General features: G+C 45.5%; 2 protein-coding genes and 2 long non-coding RNA genes across 10 annotated transcripts in view; 2 read left to right on the top strand and 2 right to left on the bottom strand.

Moving 5' to 3' along the window:
• The window catches only part of LOC116932680 (arginine-glutamic acid dipeptide repeats protein), a 33,140-nt gene extending 18,098 nt beyond the window's left edge, over positions 1-15,042 (top strand). For 2 of the 4 annotated variants that reach the window (XM_045179994.1, XM_045180000.1), the window contains 12 exons: positions 2,574-2,654; positions 6,426-6,567; positions 8,678-8,773; positions 8,890-9,005; positions 9,116-9,229; positions 9,416-9,553; positions 9,657-9,875; positions 9,971-12,708; positions 12,783-12,963; positions 13,052-13,194; positions 13,276-13,623; positions 13,764-15,042. In XM_045179994.1, coding sequence (XP_045035929.1) covers positions 2,574-2,654; positions 6,426-6,567; positions 8,678-8,773; positions 8,890-9,005; positions 9,116-9,229; positions 9,416-9,553; positions 9,657-9,875; positions 9,971-12,708; positions 12,783-12,963; positions 13,052-13,194; positions 13,276-13,623; positions 13,764-14,634 — 5,187 coding nt within the window. In that variant the 3' untranslated portion in view covers positions 14,635-15,042. Of the gene's footprint in view, positions 1-2,573; positions 2,655-6,425; positions 6,568-8,677; positions 8,774-8,889; positions 9,006-9,115; positions 9,230-9,402; positions 9,554-9,656; positions 9,876-9,970; positions 12,709-12,782; positions 12,964-13,051; positions 13,195-13,275; positions 13,624-13,763 lie in introns of all 4 variants that reach the window. The other 2 variants (XM_045179999.1, XM_045179998.1) reach the window with 2 other exon arrangements.
• Positions 15,043-15,712: 670 nt separating this feature from the next.
• On the bottom strand, positions 15,713-16,864 carry LOC116932685 (protein dj-1beta-like). The gene is made up of 6 exons (XM_032940511.2): positions 16,717-16,864; positions 16,580-16,632; positions 16,287-16,518; positions 16,096-16,215; positions 15,916-16,033; positions 15,713-15,810 (listed from the first exon to the last, which is right to left on the bottom strand). The coding sequence occupies exons 1-6, from the start codon at positions 16,748-16,750 to the stop codon at positions 15,801-15,803; spliced, it is 567 nt and encodes a 188-aa protein (XP_032796402.2). The 5' UTR covers positions 16,751-16,864; the 3' UTR covers positions 15,713-15,800.
• Positions 16,865-17,324: 460 nt separating this feature from the next.
• LOC116934106 lies at positions 17,325-18,587 on the top strand. Its single transcript, XR_006652000.1, has 3 exons — positions 17,325-18,231; positions 18,330-18,437; positions 18,498-18,587. It is a non-coding gene; the product is annotated as an uncharacterized LOC116934106 (long non-coding RNA).
• Positions 18,588-19,310: 723 nt separating this feature from the next.
• Positions 19,311-20,752, bottom strand: LOC116934105. Of its 4 annotated transcripts, none has more exons than XR_006651996.1 (5): positions 20,232-20,752; positions 20,101-20,165; positions 19,923-20,024; positions 19,583-19,859; positions 19,311-19,519 (listed from the first exon to the last, which is right to left on the bottom strand). It is a non-coding gene; the product is annotated as an uncharacterized LOC116934105 (long non-coding RNA). The 4 variants fall into 4 exon arrangements; XR_006651998.1 differs by having other exon boundaries at positions 19,967-20,024; XR_006651999.1 differs by having other exon boundaries at positions 20,101-20,530; positions 20,601-20,748.
• Between the last annotated feature and the right edge of the window lie 645 nt (positions 20,753-21,397).

Genomic DNA, 21,397 nt, shown 5'->3' with positions numbered 1-21,397 from the left:
TGAAGCATCTCTGAAATGCGGTGTTTATTTTTTGTTTTCTTTCCGCCGTCTGTCGCACGGCAACACACTTGAATTTCTCCTTTTGTCTTTTGGTTTGCTTTATCGGCAGGCTTGTAAGCGAAGAAATGCAACGACAAGCAAATCAACATGTCTGTTATACGTTAGGCTCTTGGATACGAAGACGGTGGGGGGAAGAATAAACTAGAGGGCGCGGATCTATCGTATACGGCTAATAACAGCCATCGAAGCCGGTAGAAAATGAAAAAGAGAGGGAACACACACACGCACACAGAGAGATACACACCTCAGACAACGGGGCCCGACATTTAGCCTCGAGGGGCGAAAGAAATTGTTTGGGTAAAACCGCGGGTTGTCGAACCGCGCGGCATATGCCCACGTAGCGCCACAGCGGATTTTGTTGAAGCGCCTCTCGTGGCTGCTGATGGCGTTTTCCCAAGCTCTCCAACAGCTAGCAGTCGTTGAGCGGGCCGCTCCCGAATGAGAGGCGACGCCGTGCGTGTGTGTATATGTGTATGTGTGGATATTCCGCCATTTTCCCCTCGATTGGCACTGAAACGTTAAGCAAGAAGAAATAAACAAGGCAGACTGGATCGTATTTAACGAGGCACAGTCTTTGTTTAAGTTTTGATCAAACGTGATTCGAGTGTCATCTGATTGGATTCGGTTCTTCGTTGAGGTGGAAGGGGGGCTGCGACCAGCAAAGCAGCGTCATTGGGATCATTCAGTGTGCGGCCATTTTGGGTCTGCTCTGTTGTGTGTCTGCGTGTGTGTGTGTGTGTATGTGGTGTGTATGGATGGATGTGTGTGTGTGTATCGAGGCGCGTATACGACGACCGACGGCTTTTTTTCCTTTAGATTTTACTTTCATTGAAAATACGCAGTGGGCCTTGACTCTTAAAAAGTTTCAATCAGGTCACCAAAGAAAAAAAAAACTCTATGGGATTTGATCACATGAAACTGGAATTTTGAAGAATAAAGAAAGAGATTGATGCTGATTGACCTGGATTGTTGTATAAGTGACTGCAACCTGTGTAACCGGATCAGCTCGACATTTGGTGACAAGAATCCACAGTGGATTACGTTTTTTCTTGTGTGCCACGTGGATTTTTCAATTCGAGTGTTGTTAAGTGTTTCGTCTTTTAAAAAAATCAAATCTTGAAAGGAAAAAAAAAAGACATCAGGTGAGGATAGTGCAAGAAATGCTAGGCGGCCATATTTGATTCTTTTCCACTCTCTCCGACTCTGACTCTCGAAGAGGGGAGAGAGTTTGGTTGAATAAAAAAGCCTCTCTCTCTCTCTCCCTCTCTCTCTCTCCGCCTCTCTCTGTTTCTCTCTCTTTTCTTTCTCTCTCTCTCTCACTCCCCGGTGCGGCTTCTCTTTCTTTCTCCAACTTTTCCTTCTCTTCTTCCTCTTCTCTCCTTCTTCTGGCAGCCAACTATTTTTACGCTGATGGACGAGAAAACAACTGCCTATGGGGAGAGAGGAAGAGAGAGGGACATTGGGAAAATGTTTTAAAAAAAGAAGAAGAAGAAGAAGTTGGAGAAAAAAAAGAAGATGGCAGGATTTTGAGAGTTCGGTCAAGAGGCCCATGTCAGATTGGGTTGCGCTTTTGTTCCTTCACCTCATGTTAGTTGTGTGTGTGTGTGGTGCTGTGTTTTTCACGCATGGCGTCTGGTTCTACCCGACTAGAGCAGAAACGCCGTGGGTGAATCCGTGCGTGTCATGTCGTCGGGAATGGCCACGGCCAAACAGCTTTTTCGTCCAGCAGCATTCCTTTTTTTTCTTCTTCTTTTTTTGCTCTCCCTCTCTCGTTCTTTCTCTTTCATTCTCTCTGTATTCATCCACTGGCGTTTCACACTGGCGTTTATATGATCCTCATCCTGTACCGAATTCACGCTGGTGTGAATTTCCCCTTCGGGCCATTGGATCCGCGCCCAGAAAACTTCCCGACATTATTTATATTTATACGTCTATAATCGTAGTCGCTATCTTTACGGCCTGTTTGCTTGTGTGTGTGTGTGTGTGTGCAGACGTATCGATCAATCAAATGTAGTTTTTTTCTTCTTCTTCTTTTTTTACGAGCAGCCGATGGATGCCATCAAAGAAAGAAAAAAAAAAAGGGATCCGTGTTTCTTTTTTATCCCTCACGTTTTCCCGCCTCTCTTTCTATCCTTGTCCGTCGACATGTACACACACACATTCACACTGTTGAACAGAAAATGAAAGAATTAAATAATAAATAATAAAAAAATCAAGAAAAGAAGGGGGGGAGGAAGAACGTCACACTTGCGGTCACTTAACCCGTCAAGGTTTTTGTTTCTCACGATCCGACAACACAAACGGTGGACGGTGCGGTTTCTCTTTAGATCGTCATGACCACACAGCCGTTCAAGAATTTTTACGACTCCTTTATTTTTTTCTTTCTCTTCCTTTCCTTCCGTCATAAATTCGTGCTGCTTCTTCTTGATTCTCTTTGTAAGATGCTAATTGTCTCCCTTTTTTTAATTTATTTATTTTTTGTTCGCTTCTCCCCCCCACCCTTTTTTTCTTAGAAACGTTTCGTCAAAGGACTACGACAGTACGGCAAGAACTTTTTCCGCATCCGTAAGGACCTTTTGCCCCACAAGGATACGGTGAGTTCTTTATTAAATCTTCTTTTTAAAAAACCAATTAAAAATATATATAGTTTTGATTGAAAAAGCCGGTTAGTAACCGCATTGTGGGTGGTTATCCAAATCGTTTGGATGCGAAACCCTTGGAGGTGTAGACTTGATTTGTTTTGAGTGTCCATTTGTCTTTTCTTTGAACGTAACGGGACAAAAAAAAAAAAGAATGAAGAGGGGGAGGTCTTGTTCTCACACAGATCGATAGATTACTATGACGATGATTGCATGCGATGAACGTGTGTACCGAGCTGTGTATATTTATGTACGTGTGTGTGCAACACCAGCGGGAGGCGTGCGTCTGTCTGTGTGTATTTGTATATCTATGACCTCCCGCGAGTGTTTAAGGGTCTGATCGGAACTTGCGGCTAAAAAGGACCGGACCTCCTACATTGAGTCGTTCCCTTCCCCTCCCCTTTTTCTTTCCGTTTCGGGTAGCTGAATTTGGACCCCTTTTTTTTTTTTTTTTGGAACGGAAGCGAACAGCAATATCTTTTCCGCTTCCGATTCCATTCTCATGCGCGATGAATAATGTTTGATCTCTTTTTCAAAGTTCACTAGTTTCATTTTTCGTTTGTGCGTAACTTCTAAGGGTTGGGCGTTCGTGTTAGTTGGCGGGGGGGGAGGGAGTTCATGTTGAGACAAGCAAAAGAGGGGCAACAGAAAATGAGTGGGTGGAGTGGTTAGGACAAGTGAGAATAATAATAACAAATAATAATAATAATAATAATAATTTAAACAAAAGGAATAGGTGCCGCGTTTCCTTGTTCGTAAGCCTATTAATGTTAATCACACTACTTTGTTGCGGGATCGATAGCTGGACTTTGGGTCACAAGACATAACCCGCCAGTTACCAAGAGCGTGGCAGCGCGCGGTGAGTTTTGGGATGTGGAAGGCACTTGAGAAAAGGGGCGGAGGAAGGACGGGAAGGAATGGGGGGGGGGTTCTAGGAGAGACTTTGCACGAAACGGGGTGAAAAGAGGGAAGGCTGTAAGATCAATACTGTTGGACGATCCTCCTCCTCCTACTACTTCCCCTCAAAAAAACCGCCTTGTATAGCTCTTGACAATTGGTGGCGCTACACATTGCTGACACGTCTTTTTTTTGTTGCTATTTTGCCATGTGCCGGAAGGCGAGGAGCTCTCTTTTTTCATCCGGTTTCTTACGGTATTTTTTTTTTTTCCCAGTGATTCCTCGAAGTGTCAATTGCCGGTAGTCGTTGACGGGGATACGGTCAATGATCGAGTTTGCTGTTTTATGTTTAAAAAATGAGATTTTATTTCGACGTGGTTACGTAATTGAAGACAGAACGGGAAAGAAAACGTAAATCAGAGAGACGTAACGGATCTCTTGGGAGAAGTTGAGCTGGTATCTGGAATTTCGAGTTCGTTTAAGCAGTTCATCTTTTAATGAGAAGAGAGAGGGAGGGGGGGGGGCGGAGGATCGTTGTCATGGTGACAATGAAAATGAAGGCGTAATTGTGTCGTTTCACCAGACATGTCTATTGACTTTGCCTGATTTATTGATCTAATAGGATGGTTGCTACTGGGCACATAATCGCTCAACTCTTTCTCTCTGTCTTTCTTTCGTTTTTGTGTGTGTGTGTGTGGCTTAATGACGGGAGGCGGGCGCTAATATTTCGTGTTTCTTCTACTAGACGCGATAAAAGGACAGGCCAGATGGATGGCAATTGCTCCAGTTTCATTCTCGCACGTATGATGGATCCACCAGTCGGTTTCGCTTTTTGTTTTGGCTTGTTGTTGGCCCGTTACGACACGCCTTATTGCGTCAACGTCATTCGTGCATTAGGAAACCGATGTCGGCCGGCATATCGTCCGCTTCTTGTTCACTTGTTAACGTCGCGTGTGTTCTCTTTGCTTCAACGGTGGCGCCTCGTTTCGGACGTGCATTAGAAAGACAAATAGCCCCTTTTGTTTTTATTATTATCATTATTATTATTTTTTTCTTCTTTATGTCTTGTCCAAAAAAAAAACAAACTCTGCGGTGCCGTTTTCAGTGGCCGGTTAATGGGTTTATCACGCGCCTTTTTCTAATTTAAATGCCATAGAGGGAAGGGAAAACCCAAATTTGAATTGCAATCGTATTTCGGGGCCTTCTTTTTTCTCGCCCATGCCCCCCCACCAAACGTAGAAAGAGAGAGAGAGAGAAAATTCGTGATGCCTATTTTGAAGGATGGAACTTGTTTTTTTTTTGTATTCGTTTTCTCGGTATTGCGCCGTTGTATTCAGAAAAACACAGCTGGAAATAATGGGTCTTGTCCATTTGATTTTTTTATTTTATTATTATTTATTTAATTTGTGTGTGTGTGTGTGTGTGTTTTTGTGTTAGTGGCCCTTCTCGGAGAAACGAGTTGTTGCCTTTAAAACAAACCAGTCCAAAGAGCTATTTGATTATTCATTGGCTCTCTTCCCCCTCACTTTGGAATTTCAGCCTTTTTTGTTTTGTTTTTTTGTTTTATTCGACTGGCTGCTTGCGCTTAACATTCGACTCACTCGGGGCGTTGTTGTGGAGTCGACGGTCATCATTTCAAGACAGTCTCGTTTCTTATTCCTTTGGCCGTGTGGCGCGCACGAATCACAAACTGAGTTTGGGGAGTAGCGGTGAGAGATAGCTTCGTATCACGCTATTCGTCTTGATAACTGGCGACTAAAAATCAATGTCCGACTCTTGTGAAACAAGAGCAAAAGCCGACAGTCACGTCACCACTGACGAAGAAAATGGTTGAAATGTCAAATTGACCGCCAGGTGGCTCTCTCTTTTTTTTCTTTTCGTTCCTCTCCTTTTCCTTCAATTACCTCTCTCCAAGTGGTAGACGCAGCAGCTGTTGGGGGGGCTTGTTGGCATGTGTGTGTCTGTGACGCAGTGACAGCTATTCATCTTGTCATCTCTGAAAATGCGTCAACCTTCCTGCCCCTTTCCACCTCCTTGCGCGTTCAATTGGTTTGTAAGTGACACACGAAAACAAGGAGAAAATCTAACTCTCGCTAGTAAGTTTTCTTTTCCTGCTGCATTTTTGTTTTTCTCCCTCACTCGTTTTCCACGTCCTTTTTTTAAAATCCTATTTATTTTATTTTTTTTTTGTTTGCGGACACGTTTTAATTATAGACGCGACTGTTGTAGATGCGATATATTTATAAACCGTGAACTGGCTCGCGCACGGCTGTTGTGACGTGGTGTGTCATCCGTCAGTCAAACTGGAGGAGGGGAGGGGGGGACTCCCGCTGGTAAAACTCGTCGCCCTGGATCAAGAGAACTTTGGTGTGTTTGGTTTTGTTTGGAAAGATATTGCGGCCCTTGGTGAGGGAAGAGTTGCCCGATTCCATTTGGCGTTGTGTCACGGCATTGGAAAATGGGAGAAAAGGCTGGGGCTCATTTATCAAGACTGTCTCTCTTTTTTTTATGTTGGGTACTACATAACCCGGCCTCATTTATATATATATGTGTGTGAGCATGATTGTTATCACGATAGAACGTGAAAAAGGATGGCGGGAAGGTTGTCTTTAAATGGGTAGCCGGTTGATCAATGGTCTACACATCGTTAATGGCGCCTGTGTGTTTGCGGGGCGTCTTTGAATTTTTATTTATTACTTATTTGATATTTCTTTCTGTGTGTTGTACTCTTTTATGTACTAATTGATTTGTCTTTTGTGTTTGTTTGTTTGCTTGTTCTTTTTGATTTTGTATGGATTGGATGGTCGACCTCGTTGCCGCCATATCTAGTCGGACTTGGTGGAATTTTACTACTTGTGGAAGAAGACACCGGCCGCAGCCAATCAACGACCTCATCGTCGACGTCATCGACAGAGTGTCCTCCGCCGGATACGCACGACCCGCAACACTCGCGCCGCCAAGGAAGAACCCGGTACGTTTTGTTTTTGTTTTCTTCATCGATTATGGCACCGACGATCGATTAGCCGATTGAAACGTCGCTCCAAACCAAGTGATGCTTTTTGTAAGGAGAGGAGAGTTATCTCCGTTCTTTTCTTTTCTTTTTTTTTTTCACCGAGAAGAAAGCCGCCAGATCTAATTACGTTTCACTAGCTTGCCCCCTAAAGTCCTTGATACGTTCGCATTGTCGGCGACATGGTGCGACCCCGCCCCGATGGCCGAGACCGATATGGCGCCCGGGCTCCTTCTTGTAGTGTGGCACGAGCGAATATATATATATATGTGTTATAGGGGGGAGAAATTTAGTTGGGATGTCAGGCCTCATTTGTATTCAACCGAGACTGGACAAATGGCGTGCGCGCGCGCTCTGTCGTGATTTGAATTATCCAAACATTTTTTTCTTTTATTTCTTTCTTTCGCAAGGAGCATTTGTTGTCTGGCGCGTCTCCACCTTGACGTGTCTTGTCGACCATGTTATTTATCGTCAGTAGTTGCTTGTCCGACTGTTGAGTAAACTACTTTTTGAGCTGTATCGGCCTCTCTCTCTCTCCATCGTCCCCGCCTGCGGTATGAATGGTTCATGAGATATCGTTCCGTGGCCACACTCGGCGTAGCCGGAGCTATACATTTTTTTCTTCTTCTACGGTCGTTGGGGGTGTCGGATCGATGTTTGCGCCATCTGCGTGTGTCGCCGCCATCTGCGCCTCCCAACTCTCAATCGATTCGCTACGAAATGCGAAGCGGCGAAACAAGTCGTTGGCTAACGCACAAGGAAATAGTTGTACGGGGGCATGAACTGTTAAAAAAAGCAAACGGGAGGGGGGGGGGCTTCTTAGCTGGTTGAGTTTGTTTTGTTTTGTTTTCAAACAGCCGAAAAAAAAAAAAAAGAAGATGGTGGATGGATATTGGTCCGGTCATGCGGAACGTGAAGTCCTGACCACATGAAAATGCCAGTCGTGTTTCCCGTTGTCGGCGTCTTGATGCTTTGCGAGGCTATCTCTACTGTATTCACCTTTCATTAAATCCTGTTTCTGCTTCGACTTCATGGCCGCCCCCCCCCCCCTGCTGTTCTATTAGCTCCGACATTTTTCTTTTCTTTTAATTCGAATGAAGCGTGACGGCTGTATGCAAACCCTCTCTTCTTTCCATTTTTTTTTTTTTTTCTTTCCCACCGCCCTATCCTTCTCGTATTGTTGTCGTGTTTTAGGTGAAACAGATCTACATGCGACGGTTAGTTGAGTTTAGTGTGGCGTAAAGACCCGCCACTGAGGAATAAAAAAAAAAAGGAAAAAAGAAAATTAGTTGGGGAGAAGGAAAAAAGGGGGGGGGGGAGTTTGTTAGGATTGTGCTAGGATTATTAAATGGCTTCGTTTTCAAGCCCCAACCGCGGCTTATGGAGCTGGATGCGTATCGACATGCTCCGTTTCTCAAGAGAGGAAAGAAAAAGTTGCCTTTGAATGGCCGCTAGGTGGACACTTTTCGGGCTTTTTTTTTTTGTACACAACGTTGGAATGGGAATGAGATCTTCACAGGGCTGGAATTCCGTCGCCTCCGGCTCTTTTTTTTTTCTTCTTCTCTGCATGCCTCCCCCCCTCCCTCTGTCTTTATATCTATCTCGTCTCTGCGGGGCTCCTCTTGTTTGGAAAGAGGGCCTCTGTGTTAACGTGTAACCGCACCGACCCTATCGTTCCGTCATTCTTTCGTCGGCTCCATATTCCCTTTTTTTTTTCTTCTTCTCCTTCTTCTCCTCCTGTCTTTTTCTCAGTGTATAAATACACCAGGTGGGTTCCAGTCCACAGCAGCAGGGGCTCCCTCTCTTTCCTTCGCTCCACCCCATCTTCTCTCTCTCTTTTTTTATTTTTTTTTATTTAACAGTCCAGATGGTTGAGGAGTCGTTTTCTTTCCCCTCTTCATCACATTCTCTGTCTTTATTTTTTATTTTTTTCTCTCGCTCTCATCCTCTCGTTTTCTTTACGCCCGTCGAGTTCTTGATGAATGTGGACAAGCTCTACCACGAAATGAGGCTCTAATGATTTTTCTATGTGTTTTTTTGTGTGTGTTGTTGTTGTTGTTGAACGACACAGGAGACTTGAGCTCGGCCAGCGAGGATGATAATTCTGATGAAGATTCAGATTCGAGAGATTTAGCTGCTTATCACTGTCGCCACTGTTTCTCTACATGTAAGTACTTTGAAGAAGAAAACAAAAAAAAAATGCACGTTTTGCAATTAGAAAAAGATGTTTGTTCTAATGGCCTTTTCTACTTATTTGATTGTTTGCCTCCCCTATGGCTTTAGCCTCGAAAGATTGGCATCATGCGGGCAAGGACAAGGCCCTCTTATGTACGGATTGTCGAGTGCACTTTAAAAAATACGGCGAGTTGCCCCTGTTAAAAACTACTCAGCAAGCCCAGGTAGAGCGTCATTCGTTTTTGTTTTTTTGTTTTTTTTTTTGGGGGCGATGTTTTATACATTTTTAGCCGCTAAATGTTTGAATTGCTAACGTTTTTGTTTTTGATTGCAGGCCAGCGAGAGTGAGGCTCGCTCAGAGCCGCCGTACATGTTTCGTCCCGTCCAAAATCCTGACGATGAAGAAGTGGAGGGCCGTGTTCGCACTAGAACACGCACAAAAGAACTGGTAATGCCTAACTACACACATAATCGATGGCTTTTTTTTTTTTTGGTCTGCGTAGAGACGATCGAGAAGAAAAACAGAACGAACATGCTTCAACTTTGATTTTTCTTTTTTCTATTCCATTCTTGCCCGTCCGTTTCATTCTGTGCGTCGCTCCTTTTTTTTTACGCGCTAACGATGGGGGTGCAGAACGCGAGGAATCGACCCAAGCAAGACAGCGGCAACAACAGTCCGGAACCGGAAGGCAACGAGCGGCGAAGTCACCGGAAATCGCCCAGCTCGGCCAGCAACTGTTCGTCGTCGTCGTCTTCGGTCGTGCATGAGAAAGTCAGTTTTCGTCACTTGAATCGTTTTTTTTTTTTTTTTTCTTCCATTGTTCCTCATTGGTTTTGTGACTCTGGAACATTTTATTTTATTTTTATTTTTCCAGGATAAAGGCAATAACGGGAACAAAGCCAAGTCGATGGTGGAGAGTCCGAGTAAAGGGCACAAGAGACGCCACGGAGGCGGAGGAGCTGGAAGCACTGGCGGCAGTGGCGGCACCGGTGGCGAAGTGCCTGGTCCAGATCGCGAGCAGGCCGGCAACGGCAACGAAGATGAGCGTGGTCAGCCTCGTCAAAAGAAAAAGAAAAACGACGCCAATTCTGAAGTGAGCGTCTCCCCCACCCCGTCTGCACGGGGCAAATCAGGCATAATTGAATGTAAAATTCTAACAAAAATGTGTGCTTGTTTAATTTGGTGTAGAGCCCATCGGAAAGTGTGTCGAGCGAAAGCAGCTCACTGGAAGATAATGGTATGGATGGATTGGACGGCGAAGTTGACCAAGATCTGGAGCCAAGCGAAGCCCGTAGCGCCGGTTCCGGGTCTGCCGCTGGCGGTTCGCGAACCTCGTCCCCGGAAATGCCGGCCGGCAAGAGCTCCGACGCCAATCCGTCTGCCGTTGCCGAGCAATCGACTGGGCCGAACGAGCCCTCCGCCGTTCAAATCTCGAGCGTCAACAATGCCTCTTGCCCGACGTCCGGCCCGACGTCCACCGCCGTCCTGGCCAATGGAGTGGGCTCCAACGATGGAATGCCGGACGAGAAGAAGAGAAGCGATTCCCCCAGTCCGCCGCTGACGTTGACCGGCCCTCCCCCACGTCCGGGCAGTTTCGAACCGGTGAAGTCGAACCAGTCCGACGATTTGCCTCCCATGGTGAAACTGGAACCTGACTACAATCCGGCCGCCAATAATTCTGCGACAAACGAGGACGTCAAAAGCCGTCCGGCAGCGCTTTTGTCGCCCAGCTCTCAAGACAAAATGGCGTCTTTAGGGGGCATGGATGGCAAGATGCCGCCCGCCCCGTGGCTGGGCAAAGAGGAGATGTCACTCTCTAATTTCGGCGCCGGTGGCGGTGGCGGCGGCCCAACGTCGCCTAAACTGCAGTCGCCCACCACGTCGTCGTGTCCGCCTCCGCTGGACATGTCGATCGCCGCGGCCGACGTTGCCAGTGGTGCCCTCAGGAATGCCAGCAGCGGTGGTGCCTCATCGGGGTCTGGCCTGCACCCGTCGCCTTTCATGGTGCCGCCGGCCCATTCCGGCTTCATTCGACCCTATGCGCCGCTGGAATCGGCCGCCGCCGTGGCCGATGCGGTCGCTTACTCTATGGCGTCTCCTGCCCCGACGACGCTTGCCACTTCGATTTCGACTGGCGGCCCGTTGGGTCTTGGACCGTTGCCGATGCAGGGCACGCGCGACCTGCCCGAACAGAGCGAACCGCACAACTTGAAAATCAAACAGGAAATGGTGGATCCGGCGGCCGTGGCGGCAGCGGCGGCGGCGGCGGCCTCGTCGGCTGTCAACTCGGCCTCCTTACGGGACATGTCTTCCATCCCGCGAGATGGATCGATGCCGCCTTTAGGCGGTGGCTTCGTGTCCTATCCCCCCACTGTCCCTATGGCCTCTCTGATGGAACCCAAGCGCGAACCTGGACTGGCACATCCCCACCCGACGGCCTCTCCTCGGCTGGACAAGTCGGTCGGTGGAATGGGTCTCGGTGGCAGTTCATCGTCAAACAGTTCCAAATCGAGCCCGGCCATTAAGAAAGCATCTACGCCTACTCCGCAGCAGCACCACCAACAACAGCAGCAGCAGCAGCAGCAACAGCAGCAAGGTCTCACGCAATCGCAACAATCTCAGCCGCCAGCACCTCCTCCGCCGGCCCATTCTCTGCCTTATCCGCCTCATTTCCTGCCTCACGGTCTGGGATTGGGACCGCCTCAAGGGTTGCCTCTGTCGCCGTATCATCAGCCGGGAGCGCACGCTTATTCTCCCTACTACCCGTACCCGTTTGCGTATCACTACCCGCCCATGCGGATGCACGCCCCTCCGCCGCCGGCGTCGTCTGGACCGCGGCCTCAGTCGCCGACGTCGTTCGCCGTCGTCTCGTCCGGATCGGGTAATTTCCCTCCGTCCTCTGTCGCCAATTACCACCAGAGTTCTCTCAACCTGGGCAACTTCCACGCGTCACCTTCGGGCGTTGTCAACCCGTTCGCGCCCGGCGGTCCGGCAGCCGGCAACAATGGAAACGGAAATAATGGATCAATGTCGGCGTCGATGCATCCTTCGCCGCCCGTCACTTCGACGTCGTCTTCGTCGTCGTCGTCCTCTTCCTCTTCCGGCCACGGCAACGTCAGCGGACGGCCCTACAGCAACAAGGGACCGTCGGATCCGTCTCAAATGGCACCGACGCAGCCTTCGCGATCACGATCGCCTCCGCTCTCCTCTTCCTCCTCCTCGTCTGCTGGGCCCAATGTTGGGCAGGGGCCTCTTAAGCGAGGGCCCAGCCCGCCACCCAAACGGCCGCACCATCCGTCTTCGGTAGCCATGCCGGCCATGTCGCACTCGATGTCTTCGTCCTCGCCGTACTTGCCCATCTTCTCGTCGCCGGCCTCGTCGAGTGGCGGTCTCGGCAGCGGCGGCTATCCGCCCACTTCGGGCTCGATGCCGACGTATTCCGGCGTGGGGCCGAGCTCGTTTAGTTTCGGTGCTCCGTCGCTTGCTGATTTGCAAGCCAAATCGGAGTCGCCCTGGAATCACCACCCGCATCATCCTCACTCACTGCCTCTACCTTTGTCTCATCCGCATCATCACCTGCAGCCTCGTTCGTCCACGCCCATCCAGCCGGTGGCCTCGACCTCAACATTGTCCCATCCGGCTGCCGGGCTGACGTTGGCGCCCGTTTCGCCGACGGTCGGCAACCATTTGATGGCCGGACTTGTTCCTCAATCATCCGCCTCCTCTTCGTCGGCGGCTGCTGCTGCTGCTGCGGCGGCGGCAGCGGCGGCGGCGGCCCTCGGGGCCTCTCACGATGAAGCCAACAACACGATGCACGAGGACATGGATGACGATGCGCCCAGTCCGGTGACCAACACCATTCCCCGCGGACCGAGTCCCGAACCAAGAATTGAAGATTCCGAGTGCCATCGCAGCCAAAGTGCCATGTAAGGATTTATTAATTTTTTTATTTTTCTTTTAAATTTCATTCAATCAACTCAACTTGTGTGTGTGTTTGTAGTTTCTTGCGTCACTGGAATCGCGGCGAAGGAAGCTCCTGTGCTCGAACCGATCTCACTTTTAAGCCGGTGCCTGATTCCAAGTTGGCGCGCCGACGGGAAGAGCGACTACGGCGGCAAGCTGAACGCGATCGGGATGAACGAGAAAAAGAAAAAGAGAGGGAAAGAGCTGCTGCTCATGCGGTAGGAATCGAATCGCCGTTGTATTTCGCTCGGTGAAATTGCGCTTCATTGTTTGTTATTATGATTTTTTATTTTTCAACAAATTCAGCGAAAAGCGGCAACGCCTGACAAGCGCGAAACGCCTAAGCCTTCAACGTCTGGAGCCGGACCAATCGAAACCATCACTTCTCCTGGATTCGATCGATTCGGCCCACGTCCGTACCCCGATACCCCGGCCTTGCGTCAATTGAGGTATTACATTAATCTAATTGCTCATTGGAAATCAATGAGAATTTCGCCGCCAGCTAAATGTTTGTGTCTGCCACTTGACAGTGAATATGCTCGTCCCCATACGGGTTTCTCTCCTGGTGGTATGCAACGAAACGTCCAAGGCGGACTTGGACTCGGCCCGCCGGCCATGGATCCTATGCTGCACTATCAGCTTGCCAGCATGTATGGCGCCGGAGCACGGGAGCGTCTCGAACTGGAGTTGGAACGTGAGAAGCGAGAGCGAGAGCTTCGAGAGCTGCGAGAGAGAGAAATATCTGATCGATTCAAGGAAGAGATGTTGAAAAATGGAGCCGGCATGCCACCGGGCATGGGAATGCCGGGTGGTCCTGGAGGTCTTGGACCGAGACTTTCCGGCCCCCTTGATCCCCATTGGCTTGAACTTCATCGCAGGTAATGCAGTTGAGAGGAAACATTGGTATTTAGAGGCTAGTCCTATTCTAGTCTAGTCTAGTGGCAAGTTTGATTGAAATGCTTAAACTTAAAACTAACAAAAAACATAAAAAAAAACAAAAAAACAAAAAAACAAACAGGTATGCTGGAATACCTGGCGGCCCACCTCCTGGTGCAGGATTAGGTCCTCCTCCCGGTTTCGGTTTGTACCAATTGGGAGGTAATCCAGCTGGAGGTGGCGGACTGAACCCGATGGAACGCGAACGACTCGAGCGGCTCGGCCTGCAGCTGCCCAGCGGTATGGGAGGCTCGATGGGCGGACCTCAAGGACCTGGCAGTGGAGGTGGCGGCGGCGGCGGTGGTGGTGGACCAGGCGACCCGCGTTCCGAGGCTCAAGCGCGAGACCATCAGGCAGCCGTCGATCGGTTGCAGGCGGAGCGCATCCATGCAGCCATGGCGGACCAACTTCGTCTACAAATGGCTGGTCTTAACCCCGAACTCCACACTCACGCTCACGCCCACACTCACAATCACCTCCATCTCCATCCCTCAGGTCAAGATATGCCACCGCCGCCGGGATTCCCGCTCAACGCCGGATATCCCAGACCTCCGCCGGGCATGCTTCACCAAGACAGCGCGCTGGGACTGCATCCGGCCGCTGCCGCCGCCATGCTGGGTCGTCCCTACGACGAACAGTTTGCCCGGCAATTTGCAGCTGAACAGCAGCTCCAGCGGCAGATGATGGAGCAGCGATTCCCTCATCCCGGTGCTCCACCCTCTGGCGCACCTTCAGGTCCTTCCCTACATCCCCATGCTCATCCCAATATTGTTGCTCAACACGAAGAGTACATTAGGTATAATAACACTGTTAGAACTAGTGACGACGGCTTCTTCTGGTTCGGCCAGTTTCTTAATGAAATTTCGTTATCTCACTCCAGGCAACAGCAACAGCGTGAAAGAGAGATGAAGGTACGAGCCATCGAGGAAGCTGCTCGCGGGGGTCGACCTTAGTTGGAGATCTTGAATGCCGATAATGAATAAATTAAATATTGTGGTTCTTATTCTCTTGCTTTTTCACCCCTTAAAAAAGAGAACGATGGCTTTTAAAGCAAAAAAAAAAAAAAAAAAATTGGAAATAATAATAATAACGTTTTTTTTTTATTATTGTTTTTTTTTTTTATATTTTTCCCTTTTTTTAATTTTTTTTTTTTTAATTTCTCAATTCCTTTGTGTACATACCACCCTTAACAAGTTTTGCTATCGTTTGACATTTTAAAGTAGTAACTGGCAATGCTATAAGAGAGGAGTCCCACTGGTTATTGAGCCAATCTCCCTCCTCTCTTCACATCTTGAAAATTCTCGTGTTCTTGTACTATGCGTGTGCAACTACAGTAATAAATATGAAGAGATTTTCTCTTACGGTTTCAGGTTTATTTCTCTTTTCTTCTTGTTCTGTCCTGTTGCTAGACTTATTTCCATTGACCCAATGTCCATTCGATTTACGGTAATTATTACAAATTTTGGCTCACAAAGTTTCAAATGGCAATTGCAGCATCCGTGCAATTGGTGCAGAAGTGTCGGCCACTCGTAAAAGATTGTACCACAAAAATAGTTTTTTTTTTTCTTTATTTATTCTACTCGTGTCATTCATCATTTGTGCAAAATCCATGTGATTCCTCGGCCATAGAAAAGTCTACTTTGCAATATTGGTGAGGGTTTATGGATTTAGACCGTCATTACCTATCTTGTTTAAGTTTCAAAAATACATATCGTTCTCATGCGATCTTAATTAATTATTCGTGTTCAAACGTGTTTTAAGACGATTTCAATAATCTCAAAGGATGTCCCCATAAATAAGTGCGTCACGAAAGCATTGCCTATGACGAAAAGAACGCGTACGCAAAGGTTAAGAGACTTACGAGTTAATCACTTATCCCTGGTTTGCTTAACACTTGAGCGACCAAGCTGTCTTGGAGGACAATTAATGCATTAAAACAATCTCTTCTTGGAAACTTAACGTAATGTTGCATGAGTTTATTTTATTGAATAAGTACTTTTGGTGTCAACAAGGCCTTATAGCTCTTATTACTTCATTATCTATTGTAAATTTATTATGAGTAACTGCTTACAGGTTTTTTGGCCATTAACACATCTAGTCCAGAAACTTTATAGACTGCCTACATTTTCCTGCAACAAACATTTCATAGAAGTTAGTAGGTAATATCTAACATACAGTTTTAACTGTGTAAGGATTATAATTTATTAATTTGGGTTTCAGCCTTTTAGATTCACAATTTTAAGAGCATTTGATTGATCAGTGGGTCAGCTGCTTCCTTGCCAGCGAGTTGGTTTACCAATGACAGAGCAAATTCAAATGCTGTGCCAGGCCCTTGACTGGTTGTCACATTACCTAAATGCAGTTTATTAGCACTAATTTGTTAAAGAAGCAGTGAAATTTATCCAAGTATTTACCATCTACCATGACTCTCTCATCAACATATTTATAATTTTCAACTAGCCGCTCCTTCATGATGGGATAAGATGTTATTTGCTTGCCAAGGGCAATGCTGTGAGATTTAAAGGCAATAGGAGCTGTAATGTGTTAAAAACAATCTCTTAACATGTAATTTTAGGGTATGCCAGTCCCATTTTATTTATGATACCTGCACAAATTGCTGCAATAATCTGCCCTCCATTTTCATGCTGCTTCAAGATTTGTCCAACTAAAGGGGATTCACTAAGAAGTTCAGATCCTTTCAGGCCACCGGGAAGTATAACTGCATCATAAGGTGAGGTTGCATGAGCTTCCTCTAGACTTGTATCTGGAACAATAGACACCATCCGACTGCACTTAACAGTATCTTTTCCAGCAAGTCCAGCAACTGTAACATCAATCTGTAAATGAGAATGCTTTTTTGAATGTCGTCAGTGTTTCGTATTCGTATGTCTAACTTACCCCACCACGACGTAGAGTATCAATTGTTATAACTGCTTCCATTTCCTCCGCTCCTATGCATTTCAATAATTGTGAAAGAAGTAAATCCTAAAATCTATAAATAACGAAGGATTAAAAAAAAACGGAAAAAAACTTGCCTTCAGCGAGAATGATAAGTGCTCGTTTGCCCATGATAAAAAGAGTAAATAACAAAAACTATGCTAGAGCTCGTCAGACTGGGCACGAAGTACGACAGCTGCTTGAATTTCCGTCTAAGTCAACGCGCATGCGTAAGATCATTGTAGTTCCAATACTTGACGCAAGGCGTTGACTCAGACGGAATCATCCATCTTTTCGTTTGATAGAGATCCTGAATTGATGAGTTTTGGTAATGCGCTTTGTAACTGTGTAAAACCAAAAAAAAGTTATTTTTTTCGACATGTAAGAAAAGTCAAAGTAATAGAATACAGTTCACTGTTTCATTTTTCGATTTATGAGATCAATTTACCAGATTATATCAATCATTCGCCGCCTAATTGCAAACGATGTTTCACCCTTCAAATTTACAGTATAAAAGGGATGATAAACCATTTTCTGGTTAGATAGGCATAGCTGGTGACTAAGGTGTGGTGGGGTATCCCCTCACCACTGCTTAGTACAAGAGGCGAATGAAATATGGAATTAAAGGTAAGGCTGGTGATGAGGTCTGTCGCGCAAAGTACCTTTAATTCACGTTTCATTCCATAACCGGCTTGAATACGCAGTTTAGTCCTATCGCGTTGCATGTGTGCTGTAGGAGGCGTCACGGTGCTGGCTAGACCTTGTGTCGTCCAGACGGCCTAGGACTGGAAACAGATGCGTGAATGTCGACGATCATTTCGTGTGAGGGTGTCCCCCCATCCGCATACTATGATATTCATGAATATGCCCCCGTGGTATAAGCATGAAAATCATGGTATAATCACGTGAATTGTGAGGCATTCTGCTCCTGCATTCCGCTAGGTACAGATCCGTCTGGGTCAGGTTACTGTTGAACGTCGGGTGGGGATGACCCGGTGATTTGGCAGTATTGTGACGATTACTACACATACACCACGATAGAAACTCAGCTGCTGCTAGTCAAGTCATACTAAGCGGTGCCTATCTTTATTTTTTCTACATCTGGAATTATCGGTAGGATTTATCGCTAATCACTACGGAAGCCAATTTACCGTTACCAAGTTTACGGAATCTAAGCAATTAGGATACCTGGCTGGTCTGAAGGCAAAAGAAGAAGTCAATTAAACCCGGAGAAACCGATAAATGCACAGTCTAGACAACGGCCCTTTGTCCATTCAGATGTACATAAAACATTCGTATTAATTTTTATAAATTATTTTTGCTCACTTCTCTCAATTTGATCAGCCCTCTAAACAAGCCGTTATGGCGAACACGTTTTGACAAAATGACGTATGCAATGTACCACTATGTGATTTGAGTATTGTCTATTGGCTCATTGTATTATGTTATAGTTTAGTTATATGAATTCTTATCCTTGAATTGCAGTCTTTATTTATTTTACATTGCCATCTGCCAACCATTGTCATTCCATTGTTCCAGTTTTCAACAGCTTCTCGACTAAGGCAACAATCAACCAGCAGTATTTCAATCCTTCAGTCATTACCTCCTCTCAAGTAAGCCAGCTGTTTGTAGATTTCAGCTCTTTTCACTATGGATTAAAATGTTCTATTTATCTGACATTAGAACAACTTTGTATGATTTGCCCTCATAGAACTTTGAAATTTTCGTTATTGGATTGGATCCCGTCTCTACCGTATGCGGTCATAACCTTTCTCAGCGCGCCAAAACGCATAGACTTGAATTCCATCGCCTAATTGAGGTACTTTAATTTGACGCATTATCTCGTATTCTGATTATAAGGTTTAGAGTCTTATCGTAGATTTCAAATTGTTCATCATCATCTCTGCCAAAAAATCGCCATCTAATGCAAGTCATCAAGTCATGCCTCCTTACCTAATTTACCACATAAGTTTAACTGGCTCCGTTTCAAGAATTATTTACATCGGTATTCTAATTTATGTATTTGCTATTTAGGTAACGCCCACTCCGACTGGTAGATAAATCTGAAAAAGAATATGCATTGATTCGTAACTTGGAGAAATCCGAGATAAAAATGATAAAGGCAATGCAATTCTTACCAGCTTCATTTTTTTTGGATACTCGAGCAATTAAAAAAACCTCCAGGTACAGCATCTGATGGAAAAAATACTGTTTCTTGTCCAAAGTATAATATTTTTTTTTACAGAAAAGCTGCGGCCATCATCACAATCCTGCACTGCGGCTTTTCTCGCTGGATACACTATACGCGTTCTGGTGGAGCAGATATTTTGCGATGACTGTATCGCTAGATTCCAGGGGACAAAACCCCTGGTGCAGTTGATTTATCGCCTAGGTAATCTATCAATAACAAAATTGTAATAATTTCTAACTCCTACTACCTACTGTAACTGTTTGTTCTAGACCGTGGTGAACTTGTGTACCCAACAGATGAGTATGTTTCCCGGCTCTGGACAGTGTACCTTTTTGTAAAGGAAATTCTTCCACAGATTTCAATGTCGACTTTCTTGCTAAGTAAAAAATTTATACTTTGGACAAGAAACAGTATTTTTTCCATCAGATGCGCACGTGAAACAAATGGTGACTATTATACTGAAATTTTTAATTAAATTGTTTGACACATTTATTTTGATCTGGTGTTTTATTGAAATGTATTCTCAGTTGTAGATGCTGATGACATTTCGTATCAACTGAATCTTGCAAAAATGTTGGAGATTTACGAGATATCGAGTGAACCTTTCAACAATTCTGTTGACACTCTTTCGAAACTAACTTTCACTAAACGGCGAAAAGAAAAAGTTGTTTACTTTTCCCAAAACACCGCATTCTCAAGTTTGGTCTAAACTGTTCAAAATAAGAATCATGCAAAGACAAAACTTAATAACGTTTAAAAAGTCGTGCTCTTACGGTTGCGCTGTAATGCTCGTAATGATAGCATATATATATTCAATGTGTATCCCACACATTCAAATGAAGAATTCCATTCCGTTGATTATCTAGACGCACCTGAATTGTCCTCAGAAAATCAAAAAAGTCAAATCTGGATTTTGCAAACAAAAGTTTCAAAGCCTATTGTCAATCCTGTTGCATGAGCTTCCTCTAGACTTGTATCTGGAACAATAGACACCATCCGACTGTATTTAACAGTATATTTTCCAGCAATTCCAGCAACTGTTGCATCAATCTGTAAATGAGATTGCTTTTTAGAATGTCATCAGTGTCTCGTATTCGTATGTCTATAACTTACCCCGCCAGGTCGCCACGGCGTAGAGTATCAATTGTTATAACTACTTCCATTTCCTCCGCTCCTGTGCGTTTCAATAATTGTGAAAGAAGTAAATCCTAAAATCTATAAATAACGAAGGGTAAAAAAAAATAAATAAATAACGGTCAACTACATTTATACAGAAGATGGACATACTTACCGGTGTCAGTTAATTCACCAACTAAGATTCCCACTGAACTGAACTTCTCCATGTCCATGCTACAACTACATTTATACAGAAGATCAACATACTTATCGGTCTCAGTTAATTTGTCAACTAAAGATTCTCACTGAACTGCTAGCTGCTAAAATTCCAATCGAAGCGACTGAACAACGGCAATGTTTCCCGGTTTCTCCTTTGATGTAGCTGGACGGATATGCTCGCAACAATGGAGCGCATAGGCCGTTGCCAAGCGACGTACGAAGCCCCGCCTTAAACAACAACTTCGCGACCTCATTTCCTCTATCTTTGTGACCGACGCGACATGCCAACTCTCTGAAAAAAAACTCGAGTCGCTCTTAGATTGCTCAGTACTCCTTTATCATTGAACCGATAATTGACACGATCTCTTCGTTAATCTCGGCGTTATCTTTTTACAAGAAGACGTCATTTTTTCCGGCACAGCGTCTAAAACAAGAAAACGTATAAAGGATACATACGAGACCCCGAGATCGACTCGATTTGGCCGACTAAACTGCTCCGCACTCCTTCGTCGTTCAGACGAAATAAATGATGACTCAACCGTAGACTGCTCCGTTAATTCCTCTACAAAACGAGACTAATTTCAGCGGCACAGCGTTCGAAAGTGAAAAAACGAACGAGAGATTAGTGCCGACAGTCCGAATTCGTACCGCCATCTATGGGGTAAAATCTCAGAAAAGTGTCGGTCGGTCCACTGGACGTTGTAAAAGGGTAGGGGTAAAAAACACAACATTTTTTATAGAATCTCTATCGGGAAACTGCAATTTATCGCATAGGATGTGGTCGTTGTAGTCCTTTAGTTATTCTTGAACGACGAAGAACGAAATTACAGCATCAATCAATTTTTTAAACTTCAAATGCATGTCATGTCAATTGGGCGTTCAAAATCGTCAGACCCTCAGTAGTTTAAAAAATAATAGCGTAATATTACGGTCGTTATGGTAAATAGCAAGAAAGCACAATATTGATCTTATTATTTTTTTTTTCAAATAAAAACAGTGTTGCCAAATTTTCTTCTGAAAAACCTGTCCAATCGAGTCGAGCGCAGCAACTTTGCAAATTGCAAGACGTGAGTTGACGATGAAATAAAATGACCCCAAGCTAAAGCAAATGCTATTTTAAGCTGTATGCTACGATCTTCTAATAAGAAACCGAGATCTAACTGTACATGAAGTTAACGGAAATTATAAAAAAAAAAATCCGTGCTGTGTCTATCCATGTCACCAACACATGAAAAAGCTTGTCTTGTAGGCCT

This window comes from Daphnia magna, linkage group LG1 (assembly GCF_020631705.1).
Source record: "Daphnia magna isolate NIES linkage group LG1, ASM2063170v1.1, whole genome shotgun sequence".
Taxonomy (NCBI): domain Eukaryota; kingdom Metazoa; phylum Arthropoda; class Branchiopoda; order Diplostraca; family Daphniidae; genus Daphnia; species Daphnia magna.
This window is presented reverse-complemented; position numbering and strand designations above follow the sequence as displayed.